Source organism: Meriones unguiculatus, chromosome 18 (assembly GCF_030254825.1).
Source record: "Meriones unguiculatus strain TT.TT164.6M chromosome 18, Bangor_MerUng_6.1, whole genome shotgun sequence".
NCBI classification, from domain to species: Eukaryota; Metazoa; Chordata; class Mammalia; order Rodentia; family Muridae; genus Meriones; species Meriones unguiculatus.
The window spans coordinates 5,367,460-5,380,809 of NC_083365.1; the positions used below are offsets into that span (position 1 = coordinate 5,367,460).

Genomic DNA, 13,350 nt, shown 5'->3' on the forward strand with positions numbered 1-13,350 from the left:
TCCAGAGGCATCTGACTGAATCATCAGTTGTTATTTAATGCTCTGGGCTTTGTTCATCTTTAAAAATAGTAGGGTAATATAGGTTATATTGAAAGCGTAAAAGGTTCTAACATATTTATTACATAATAACCAAATGTCATACTTCTATTTTGACATTCATTGTTAATGATACTGTAATAGTAATATTTACTTTGAGACAAGAGAAACTAATTATGAAAATAGTGCAACATGTATAAAATATGTTACTGAGATATACTCAACCTAAGTGTCACTTCAATTTCAGTTTAGGATACTTCACAATGAATGCCTGGAATCACACAAGTGAGCCTGACTTCATCCTCATGGGACTGACAGACTCCAGGGAGATCCAGCTGGTCCTCTCTGTGCTGTTTCTCCTGATATACCTGGTCACTGTGCTGGGGAACATTAGCATGATACTGATCATCCGTCTAGATGTCCAGCTTCACACTCCAATGTATTTCTTCCTTACCCACCTGTCATTCCTTGACCTCAGCTACTCCACCACCATCACACCTAAAACCTTACAGAACCTGCTGACTTCCACTAAGGACATTTCCTTTGTGGGCTGCTTCACTCAGATGTACTTTTTTGTCCTTTTGGCAGCTACTGAGTGTTTCCTTTTGTCTTCAATGGCCTACGATCGGTATGTAGCTATTTGCAATCCTCTGCATTATTCAATTGTTATGTCCAACAGATTTTGCTGTGCCCTCCTTACAGGGTCATATGTGTTTGGAGCAGTGGATTCCACTGTCAATATGCTCTGCATGAGTACACTCGATTTCTGCAACTCCAATGTCATCCATGACTTTTTTTGTGACACATCCCCAGTTATAGCCCTGTCATGCAGCAATACACACGATATTGAATTCATTATATTCATTTTTGCTGGTTCTACACTATTGTTATCCCTTATCGCAATATTTTCATCTTATGTTTCCATTCTCTCTACTATTTTGAAGATCAATTCCACTTCAGGAAAGCAAAAGGCCTTCTCAACTTGTGCCTCTCATATCCTGGCAGTCACCATATTTTATGGTACCATGATCTTTACTCATTTAAAATCAAATAAGTCCGTCTCCTTGGGAAAGGATCAAGTGGCTTCGGTGTTTTATACCATTGTGATCCCCATGCTGAACCCACTCATTTACAGTCTCAGAAACAAAGAAGTGAAATGTGCTGTAGGTAGAGTTATACAGAAAAGAGAGAGAAATCTGGACAAGTAAGATAACACTTTTGCTAAAAAGCTGGCTTTCCTTCGTTCACATTTTCCCTTGGCCTTTCTGTCTAAAATAAGGAAAAGTATTTATTTTCCTGTTCTCATGGAGCTTTCATTATGCAGCATTTTATTAGAAACTTCCAGGAATGCATTTTTCAAAGCCATTTTTATTATAGAAAATATAATATACACATGGTATAACTATCTGTTTTTATAAAAGACAGTGTAAAAAATTAGAAGATGTCTTCCAATTTTAAAACTATATCGTACTCAAATCTTACATTATTACCTTATGATTAATATACTTTTCAAAGTAACCACATGATCAGATGGCATCATCTTGTGATATGAAATAGCAAAATTCACAGGGTGTTTAATCCTCAATTTCATCAGCAACAGAAGAGAATAATCCCAGAACAATGTTTAAAGATGATGGGTGAAATTCATTTGAGGAATTAATCACAAATGCTATCTATTAAAATTATAAGACTTTCATTATTGCAATATATTAATGCATACTTCTTTGCATGAAGCAATTATTACTTGTATATATGCTATTGACTGATATTTTAGAAATTATTTTCAGTTAGGCTAAATAACAAGCATAATTATCTTAAAAGGAATATAATCAGTATTTATAAACTTTTAATTCAAAGTAAATTACTAAAGTAGAATTTATTTACAGGTAAATATTGGTTGGTTATAACTTAGACATTGATATTTTGCCAAAAAGAAACATGGTAACAATTATTAGCATTTTGGCACATGTACTTCTCAGTTTATTAATGTAAATATATGTCTCTGTATGATATATAAACATAAAGTTCTTGTTATTGTTTCTATTCTTCATTCATTTAGAAGACTTATGGAGTATTTTAAGGGGTGTGCTATTCTATATATAAAAAATTTATTTTTTGTATACTCTTTGCTGTTTCACATTGTCAGTGAACATGTAATCAGTGCTCTATTCTTGTCTTGCATTACTTTGAATATATTATGAAGTTATCAAGTCAGAAATCTGAGTACTGTGATATCCTTCTGAATATGTTTTTGTTAACTGTTTTAGAAACAAAACCACTGTGATAAATATCAAAAGTTTACTAAATTATTGTCCTCCTTCTGGTTACTTTTTAAATTGTTTTTATCATTGTTATTATTTATTACAGTTTATTCACTTTGTATCCCAGCTGTAGTATCCCCCTCTTCTTCTCCTGGTTCCACCTTCTCTCCTTCTCTCCCCCGCCCTTGTATCTCCACTAGTCAACTGATTGGAGAAGTCCTTCTCCCTTACTATCTGACCCTAGCTTATCAGGTCTCATAAGGACTGTCTGGATCCTCTCTCTCTGTGGCCTAGTTAGGCCACCTTACCAGGGAAAGCTGATCAAAGAGGCAGTCACTGAGTCCATTTCAGAGACAGTTCCTGTTCCCATTACTAGGACACCCACATGGAGATTGAGTGCTCCTGGACTACATCTGTGCAAGGGTTCTAGGTCCTCTCAATGTAGGGTCTTTGGTTGATTCATCAATCTCTGTAGGACCCTCCTGAGCCAAGATATTTTGGTTCTGTTGTTCTCCATGTGGAGCTCCTGTCCCCTCCAGGTCTTTTTATCTCCCCCTTCTTCCAAAAGATTCCCTACACTCTGCCCAAAGTTTGGTTATGAGTCTCAGCATCTGATTTGATACGTTTTAAAAAATTTATTTATTATTTTTTACAATTTATACACTTTGTATCCCTACTCTAGTCCCCTCCTTCATCTCCTCCCAGCTCTACACTCCTCTCTTCTTCTCCTAAGCCCTTCTCCTGGTCCACTGATAGGGGAGGTCCTCCTTCCCTTCCCTCTGACCATAGCCTATCAGGTCTCATCAGCACTGGATGAATTGTCTTCCTTTGTGGTCTGACAAGGCTGCACTCAGAAAGGAGAGGTGATCAAAGAGCCACCCACTAAGTTTATGCTAGAGACAGCCTCTGCTCTTCTTATTATGGAACCAACTTGGAGACTGAGCTGCTTATGGGCTACAACTGAGGAGGGGTCTAGGTCTTCTCCATGCATTGGAGTATCAGTCTCGGAAAAAAAGCCCTGGGCCCAGATTTTTTGGTTCTGTTGGATTCCTTATGGAGCTCCTGTCAACTCCAGGTGTTTCTATCTCCTCCTTCTTCCATAATGTTCACTGCACTCTGCCCATATTTGGCTATGAGTCTCAAAATCAATACCCTGCTGGGTAGAGTCTTTCAGAGGCCCTCTGTGGAAGGCCCCTGTCCTGTTTCTTGTCTTCTCCTACTTCCAATGTCTTCCTGTTTGCCCTTCTGTGTGAGGATCAAGCCTCTTCCCTAAGGTCCTCATTGTTGTTTAGCTTCTTTACAGCTATAGATTTTACTATGTTTTCCTATAGTAGATGCCTAATATCCACTCATAAGTGAGAATTATCAAACTCAGGATTATCTTTTCTAGTTCCATCCATTTGCCTGCAAATTTCATGATTTCTATGTTTTTAATTGCTGAGAAGTATTCCATTTCTACACATATTCTTATTCCAATTTGGTTATGTTTGTGATTAGAAATTAGAATTAACTGAACTTTTATCAATTGCCCATTATTTTACCTCATATGTATTAACCAATTTCCTATTTCCCTTCATATTTTCCTCTTTCTTTTTAAAACCTGGACCTTCCAAGTAAGGCTAGGCTAACTAACCAGCAACCACCAGCTTTCTTCCCATCTCTGCTTACTAATTTGTAGATAACATGCACATACCTGGAACAGAAAAGGAGGAGAACCTCTCCTATCAGTGGACTAGGAGAAGGAAATAGGAGGAGAAGAGGGTGGAAGGGTAGGACTGGGAGGAGACCAGGGAGGAGGCTACAGCTTCTATACAAAGTGAATAAACTGTAATAATAAATAAATAAATAAATAAATAAATAAATAAAAGCAAAAAAATTTGAAAAAGAATATTAAAAGTTGCAAGAGAAAAAAGGCCAAGTAACATATAAAGACAGACCTATCTGAATTACACCTTACTTCTCCTTTTTGACAGAAACTCTGAAAGCCAGAAGGACCTGGGAAGGTGTCATTAAGGCCATAAGAAACCACAAATGTCAGCCAAGACTACTACATATAACACATTTTTCAATTACCTTAGATAGAGGAAACAAGATGTTCCATGACAAAACCAAATTTAAACAATAACTATGTACAAATTCGGCCCTACAGAAGATGCTAGAAGGAAAACTGTCAGGATCCAGACAGAGAAAAGGCTTCAGTGAGCATGTGGGGTTAGTGGGAGGCAGCCTAGTGTTTTTGCAAGGTCTGCACTAGGGGTAAATCTGAGACATTCAGAGACTACACCACACAATAACTTTTTTCAGCTGACATGCCCCCTTTTGTGCTATTATGGTATCTCTGAAAAATCTGGCGTGGTGTGTAGAGGCCATTATCACTGCACATATCTCCTATGTACCTCTGGGAAGATGTTCTGCTGTTCAGATAAATTAATGATTTTATAAAATCCCTGATTGTCTTCAAATATTTTTTAGAAGTTAGATAGTTGATAGAAAGTTTTAAGCTGCAGTATAAAACCTCTGTGACCCTCCAGATACCAAGTGCAGATATAGCACTAGAGAGAGACAGGATAGAGACAGACTTATTACGGTTTAAGATAAACAATTCACCCTTGATTAGTCCAGAGATGGCACTGTGAGTCCTGGCATGCACCATACAGATAATTAATAGTGCTTTAAACTCTTAACAGACTCAGAAATAATGGACAGGTATGGAATGTCTAATTAAAACACAAATCTTGATGGCATAATATATAAATGGTTTCATTATAGCTCTGTATACCTTGTCAACCTTTCTCATCTGAACTTACACTGAACCTTTAGTGGAGACATAAATCAGAAATGTTTAGTTTTAACTGGAGAGACATGTAATCTACAAACCTGCTTTTACAATATTATCTGTTTGCTTTATGACTTTGAGGTAATTTTCTGATGTAGAAGCCTTTGTCTTAGAGATATTTAAGCTATAGACAAGACAATAAAGTTGTGGAGCTTGCTGACATTTGCTTCATTCACAAGTTGTAAATATGTGTCTATGGGTATAATTGTCTGTATAGATGTATGAACACATGTATGATGGGGCCCCCTTGTCTTATTTGTTGAATGACTGCATACATGTGAATGAATGAGAATTTTTCCTTTTTCTAATCCACTGGCTCACATAGGGTTAATAAGTTCTGAGCTCCAAATCAATCTGTTCCTTTTTCTCTTAAGTCAAAGAGTCAAAAATTTTCTTCCCAGCATAAGCCATTTTCACAACTTGTTGTCTCCCAAAAGGGGGTATGCACCAGAAGAGCAGAGCTGGCTGCGGGGAAACCAAGAGAACCTGAGTAGCTTGGTCCAAGGTTCAAGGCCCTGTTTCTTCCCTTTTCAACCACCTGCAGTGACTAGTAGAGGATCCAAGATTTTTTAAGAGTTTTCCAGTTACTTGTCAGTTGTAAAGTACTGGCACCTAAAGAGTTAAATTCACTTTTGCTACAAGCACTGCTGCCTACATTCTGGTTGTCTCTATGTCCACCTACCTCAGTTTCTCCCATGGACCCATCAAGGCTTGTCCTTGGCAGAAAACTCCAACCAAAGGAGGTATATGGCACCCAAGAAAACACAGGAAATAAATAATTCTACTGCAGAAAACCAAAAGACAAGAAGTATACTCACATGCTGCCACCATGAACATAAAAATAAAAGGAACTAACAACCATTGGTCATCAATATCTCTCAACATCAATAGACTCGGTTCTCCAATAAAAAATATGCTGGGTAACAGAATGGATGCATCAATGTAACCCATCATTTGCCTGCATACAAGAAACAAATCTCAGCAACAAATATAGCAAGTATCTCAGAGTAAAGGACTGGTAAAAGGTTTTTAAAGCAACAGACCCAGGAAACAAACTAGAGAAGTAGCCGTTGTTATAGCTAATAAAATTTCAAACAAAATTAATCAGAAAATATGGGGAAGGACATTTCATAATTATCAAAGGGAAGAATTCACCAAGATGACATCTCACTTCTGAACATCTATTACAAGGGTGCCACATTTGTGAAAGAAGCACTACTAAAGTTTAAATCACACATCAAAACCCACACAGCTGTAGTGGGAGAGTTTAGTGCCCCACTCTCACTAATAGATAGGCCATCGAGATAGAAACTAAACAGAGAAAAAATGAAACTACCAGATGCCATGAATCAAGTGAATATAACAGATATATACAGAATTTTCACCTAAACACAAAGAATGCACCTTCTTCTCAACACCTTAGAGTACCTTCTCCAAAACTGACCATCTAACCAGTCACAAAGCACATTTATCTAATACAAAAAAATTGAAATAACCCCTTATCAGATCACCACGGATTAAAGTTGGACTTCAACAACAGAAGAAACAATGGAAAGCAAAACCAGAAAACAACTCTACTAAATGGCCATTGAATCAGGGAAAAATATAGAAAATAAAGACTTTCTAAAATTTAATAAAATGAAGGCACAACATATCCAAACTTATGGAACACAATGAAAACGATGTTAAAAGGAAATATCATAGCACTATGTACCAGTTGACAGTACACCTGAAAGCTCTAAAATAAAAAAAAAGGAAACACAGTTGAGAGGAAAAGACTTCAAAAAATAATCAAACTCAGGGCTGAAATCAATAACCTAGAAACAAAGAGAACAATACAAATAGTCAATGAAATACAGAGCTGTTTCTCTGAAATAATCAACAAAATAGACAAACCCTTAGCCAAACTAATTAAAAAATCAGAGAGCCAGAATCCAAATTTTAAAACTTAGAAATGAAAAGGGAACATTGCAACAGTCACTAAGGAAGTCCAAAGAATCATTAGGTCTCATTCCAAAAGCCTGTACTCTACAAATATATATATTGTAGAGTACAAATATAACTATAAATATGTAAATGAAATGGATGATTTTTCTTGGTACATTCCACTTATCAAAGTTAAATCAAGATCGGTAAACAATGTAAATAGTCCTATAACCCCTAAAGAAAATACAAGTAGTCATTAAAAGCCTTCCAACCAACCAAAACAAAACAAAAAACAACAAAACAAAAACAACAACAACAAAAATTAGGGCAATATGCATTCAGCGCAGAATTCTAGCTGGCTTCCACAGAATAGCTAATATTCTTACCAAGCAAGTAAAAGACCTGTATGATAAGTCCTTCAAGTCTCCGAAGAAATAAATTGTAAGACATTAGAAGATAGAAAGATCTCCCATGCTTATGGATCAGTAAAAGTAACAGTAAAAATGCCCATCCCACCAAAAGCAATCTAAAGATTCAATCTAATCCTCATCAAAATATCAACACAATTCATTATAGACTTTGAAAAACATTCTCAACTTCATAGGAAAAAAGAAAAAAACCCAGAATAACTGAAACAATTCCGTACAATAAAGGAATTTTTGAAGGCATTAACATTCCTGATTTCAAGCTACAACAGAGCAATAGTAGCAAAAATTGTCTGGTATTGACATATAAAAAGACAGGTTGATCAGTAGAATCAAATTGAAGACCCAGAAATAAATGCATATACATTTGAACAACTAAATTTTGACAAAGAAGCCAAAACCACACAATGGGAAAAAGAAAACACTTTCAAAAATGGTGCTGGTCCAAATGGATATCTGTATGTTGAAGAATACAAATAGATCCATATTTATCACCCTGCACAAAATTCAAGTCAAAGTGAACCAAACACCTCAACCTAACACCAAATATACTAAATATAGTAGAAGAAAAAATGGGGGAGAGCTTTGAACACATTGAATCAGGAGACAACTTCCTGAATAGAGCATCAACACGTCAGGCACTAAGACCAACAATTAATAAATGGGACTTCATGAAACTGATAAGGATATTGTCAGTAAAAGGGAATTGGAAAAGAACTACACCAACCCCACATCTGACAGATGGCTGATTTCCAAAATATATAAACAACTAAAGAAATTAGTCATCAACAAACCAAATAACCCAATTAAAAAGGATATACAAAGCTAAATACGGAATTCTGAACAGAGGAATCTCGATTAGCAAAGAAGCACTTAAAGTCTTTAGGGAAATGCAAATCAAAACAATTCTGAGATTCCATCTTACACCATCAGGATGGCCATGATCAAAAACTCAAGTGACAGCACATGCTGGCAAGGGTGTTGATAAAGGGGAATACTCTTCTACTGCTGGTGGGAGTGCAAACTTGTACAGAACTTTGTAAATCAATCTGGTGCTTTCTCAGAAATTTCAGAATAGGTCTACCTCAAGACCCAGATCTACCACTCCTGGGTATATACCCAAAAGATGCTCAACCATTCAACAAAGACATTTGCTCAAGTATGTTCATAGCAGCTTTGTTTGTAATAGCCAGCTAGGTTGTTTGTAACAACCTAGATGTCACTCAACTGAAGAATGGATAGACAAAATGTGGTATATTTACATGGTGGAATACTACTCAGCTGTTAAAAACAAGGAAATCGTGAAATTAGCAAGAAAATGAATGTATCTATAAAAGATCATCCCAAATAGAAATTCATGGTCTGTACTTGCTTATAAGTGGATGTAAACATAAAGCACAGGATAACTCTGTGACCATCTACAGACCCAAATACCCTAAGTTACAAGAAGGGCCCAAGAGGAGAGGCTTGACTCTTACTCAGAAAGGGAAATAAATTAGGCATTGGAGGTGGATAGAGTGATGGAACTGGGTAGGAGAGGGGATGGGGAAGTGAGCAGGAGTGGGGATTAGGAGAACTGAGCGGGGGTAGTTGAGAATAAAAATTGGAGGTGGAGGCATCTCTGGGACTTTTTAGAGATCAGGGATGTGGGAGGCCTCAGGAAGTCTATTAGGGTCACTCCATAGCTGAGATTTCTAGCAATGTGGGATATGGAGCCTACAGTGGCCACCTCCTGTAGCCAACAGGCTGACAGTAAAGGAATAAGGACACACCCACAAAACTTTTGACCCCAAATTTGTTCAGCCTACAATATGTGCTGGGACAAAGATGGAAAAAAAAGTTGAGTGAATGGTTAACCGTAGACTGGCCCTCCTTGAGACCTACCTCTTGGGAGGACAGCAATCCCTGACACTATTAATGCTTCTCTGCTATGCTTCCCAATAGGAATCTAGCATAACTCTTTGGAGAAGCTTCACTGGAAAGCTGATGGAAACAGATGCAGAGACCCACAGCCAAACATTTGACAGAATTTTGGAGTCCTATGCAACAGCTGGGGGAATGATGGAGGGAGCTGGAGGGATCAAGGACTCTATAAGAAGACCTGGACTCATGCAGACCCTGTCTGACTCTGATCGCTCCCTTTCGAATCATTTCCCCTAACTGGGCTGCCTTATCTCAGCTCAGTGGGAGAGAATGAGCTTAGCCCTGCAGAGATTTAATGTGCCAGAGTGGATTGGCAGCCACTGGAGACCCCTTTCTCTTTTGAAAAGAAGAAGGGAGAATGGGGGAAGGGGTGTGTGAGGGTGAGGACTGAGAAGAGAGAAGAGGGTTGCAATCCAGTGTAAAATGAATAAATAAATAATTACGTAAATGTTTTTTAAAGTAGTAATATAAAATAAAATAAATGTCCTTATTATGCAGTATCCACCCCTACCATTTCTTTTTGTTCATGGTAATATGTATGGATTTTTTTTACATTCTTCTACATTTAGGTATCCAATTTGACCAGCACCATGTCTTGAAGGTGTTGTCTGATTTTCTGTGCATGTTTCTGTGATTCTTTATCAAAATTCAGGTGTCATTAGGAGTGTGAACTGATGTCTGGGTCTGAAATTTTATTTTACTGATCAAAGTTTCAGAGGTTGTGTCAATGTACACTGTTTTTGTTTGTATATTGTCAGATATTAAAATACTTATACCATCTTCCTTTTTCCATCTATTTATTTGGAATACCTTTTTACATCCTTTTACCCTGAGGTAATGCCTATCCTTGGTGCTAAGGTGTGCTTCTTGGATGCAGGAGAATGATAGATCTTGTTTACAAATCAAATTACTTAGTAGGTATTCTTCTATGGGGAACTGTGATTGATACTGAGAGTTATCAATGAGTAGTTTTTATTATTCCTAATATTTTGTTGTGGTGGTGTGGAAATTTTGCCACTCTGGTGATTTCATTTTATTTATTGCTTGTGTTTTTGTTTCTCTTTTTTTGTAGGAAAGGGTGTGGTTAACCTCTACAGGTACCTTCTATAGAGGTGAGTTTCTTGAGATAGATACTGCTTAGGTTTGATTGTTTGTAGAATGTTTTTCTACTCTTTCTGTTTACATTGACTATTTCACTGCATATAGTAGTCAGTGATGCCACTGGTTGACGCCTAGAGTCTGTAGAATATCTGTCAAAGTTCTTCTTGGTTTTAGAGTCTTCACTGGGAAATCGTGTAATTTTAATTGATCTGTCTTTATATAATATTTGGTCATTTTCCATTACAACATTAGTCTTCTTTTTATTCTATCACTTTATTGTTTTGATTATTACATACTAAGGGGAATTTCTTTTCTGGTATAATCTAGCTATTGTTTTCTGCATTGTCTCACCTTGATGTGAACCTCCTTTAAATTAAAAAAACAAAACAAAAAAAACTCTTCTATAAATTTACTGAAAACAGTTCTGTGCTTTTTGACCTGGGTTTATACTTTTTCCTCTATTTCTATTACTCATAAATTTGGTCTTTTCATAGTGTCCCTAATTTCCTGGATATTTTGTTCCTGAAATTTTTTAGATTTAATATTTTCTTTGACTGAGGTATACATTTTTCTATCTTCTTTCAATGCCTAAGATTTTCTGTTTGAGTTCCTAGATTATTTTATTTCTAGTTTTTTTTTAGTTTGAGTTTTTTTTAATGATTTACTTTCTATTTTTGTATCTTTTTATTTCTTTTTTTAATTTTTATTTATTACATTTTATTCACTTTGTATCCCCCTGTAGCTCCTTCCCTCCTCCTTTCCCAATCCCTTCCTCCCTCCCCCTTCTCTACACATGCCCCTCCCCAAGTCCACTGATAGAGGAGGTCCTCCTTTCCCTCCCTCTGATCCTAGTCTATTAGGTCTCATCAGGAGTGACTTCATTGTCTTCCTCTGTGGCCTGGTAAGGCTGCTCCCCCATCAGGGTGAGGTGATCAAAGAGCCAGTCACTGAGTTCATGTCAGAGACAGTCCTTGTTCCCCTTACTAGGAAACTCACTTGGACACTGAACTGCCATGGGCTATATGGCAGGGGTTCTAGGTTATCTCCATGCATGTTTCTTGGTTGGAGTATCAGTCTCAGAAAAGACCCCTGTGCCTGTGCCTGGATTTTTAGTTCTTAAACAATTTTCTTCATTTCATTCCATTTGTTTCTGTCTTAATACATTCTATTGATGGCTTTATTTATATCCTCTTTTGAGTCTGTAAGCATATTCATAATAACTATTTTGAAGTTCTTGCCATGTGCTTATTTTATTCTTATTTTATTCACCTGTATTTTATTCTTTAGGACATACTGTAGTAGGACTTGGGGGCCTAGTGGAGACATATTGGGCCTATCATTATTGATTATATTTTTATTATTGTAAGCAAACATCTGGGTTTAGGGTGATCATAATTCTAGGTACTATTATCTGCTCTTCTGTTTGTTGTGTGAGTATACCATGTCTTAATTTCTGTTGTCCTTTTTGATTCTTGGGATGGTGTGGTAGCTGTGGGTTGCCTGGTAGAGAAAACATCTGAGATCCTTCCAGGCATGGCCACTGGAGATCCTGTGTAGAAAGTTTTGTAGGTTTTGGGAACTGTCACTAAGGAAAGGGATGAGCTAAAAAGGGTGTGGTCTGAGAACATCAAAAAGAGTGAGGAAAGTCAGGTGTGTCACCATGATCTGTGTAGACTAATGGAAATGGGGGACAGAGAGGAAAGAGATTGTATAACAGTCTATGACAAAGCTACAAATAAGACTGGAAAAAATGGAAGTGAACTGTGGGAGTAGAATTTATGTAATCTACCTGGTTCCCTGGCCAGTTTGGCCAGTAGGTTCCTAGGAACTATGTTCAGGACTTGGCAGTAGTAACAGAATGATAGGGTTATAGCAGAAGGCTCTGGGAGAAAATCTGGCCTATGAAATTTTATGAGTGTAATTTTTTTCTAATTTAATCACTTTAAAGCCTGATCTCAGCCCACTTGCTCCTCTCCTCCAAGTTCCACCCTCATCTCCTCCCCATTCTCTCCTCCCCTTCTTCTCTAAAAAGGGGAGGGTCCCAAGGGGTAGTAACCCATGCTGGCACTTCAAGTCATAGCAGGAATAAATGTGTCATCTCCCACTGAGGCTAGACAAGGCAGCCCGGCTAAGGAAAAGGGATCTAAAGGCAGGCTACAGAGTCAGAGATAGTTCCTACTCCCATTGTTAGGGAAACCACATGACCAAGCTGTGCCTCTGCTTCATATGTGCAGGGGTCAAGGTCCAGCCCATGCTCTATGGTTAGAGGTTCAGTCTCTGTGAGCCCCCAAGACTCCAGTTAGTTTATTCTGTAGGTCTTCTTGTGGTATCCTTGACCCCTCAGGCTCCCAGAATCCTTCCTCCCAATCTTCCACAAAACTCCTGGAGCTCAGCCTATTGCTTGGCTGTGGGTCTCTGCAATTGACTGCTGAGAGGTTTCATCAAGCAGCTGATGGAGACAGATGCAAAGCTGTGTACTTACACCAACCAAGATGGTGGTGAAGTCAAATGGCATTTACCCTTTTAGGGCATTTGTCGTAAAGATGGTGGTCTTTACTTGTAGTGAATATGGTAAATCACCTGTTTACTTTTATCTTTATGAGGTCACCAGTCAAAATGGCAGGAACCACATGCTTGTTTCTCCTCCATATGACTTCCCCAATATAGTAAAATAACACTGTCCCCATGACAATAAACATTCATCGTACCAGTAAACAAACAAAAACCTACCCAACCAACTATTAAATAAAATGGGGTGTCATTTTCATGGGTTTCTTCTAGCTGATTTTTGGGGGCAAAGCAATCTGTTTAAGGGCACAATGAAAATTGGGGAAAATGGTTA

At 37.6% G+C, this 13,350-nt stretch overlaps 1 protein-coding gene across 1 annotated transcript; it reads left to right on the forward strand.

Moving 5' to 3' along the window:
* The first annotated feature begins 299 nt into the window (after positions 1-299).
* Positions 300-1,244, forward strand: LOC110541373 (olfactory receptor 8H1-like). Its single transcript, XM_021628129.2, has one exon. The coding sequence runs from the start codon at positions 300-302 to the stop codon at positions 1,242-1,244; it is 945 nt and encodes a 314-aa protein (XP_021483804.1).
* Positions 1,245-13,350: the final 12,106 nt, after the last annotated feature.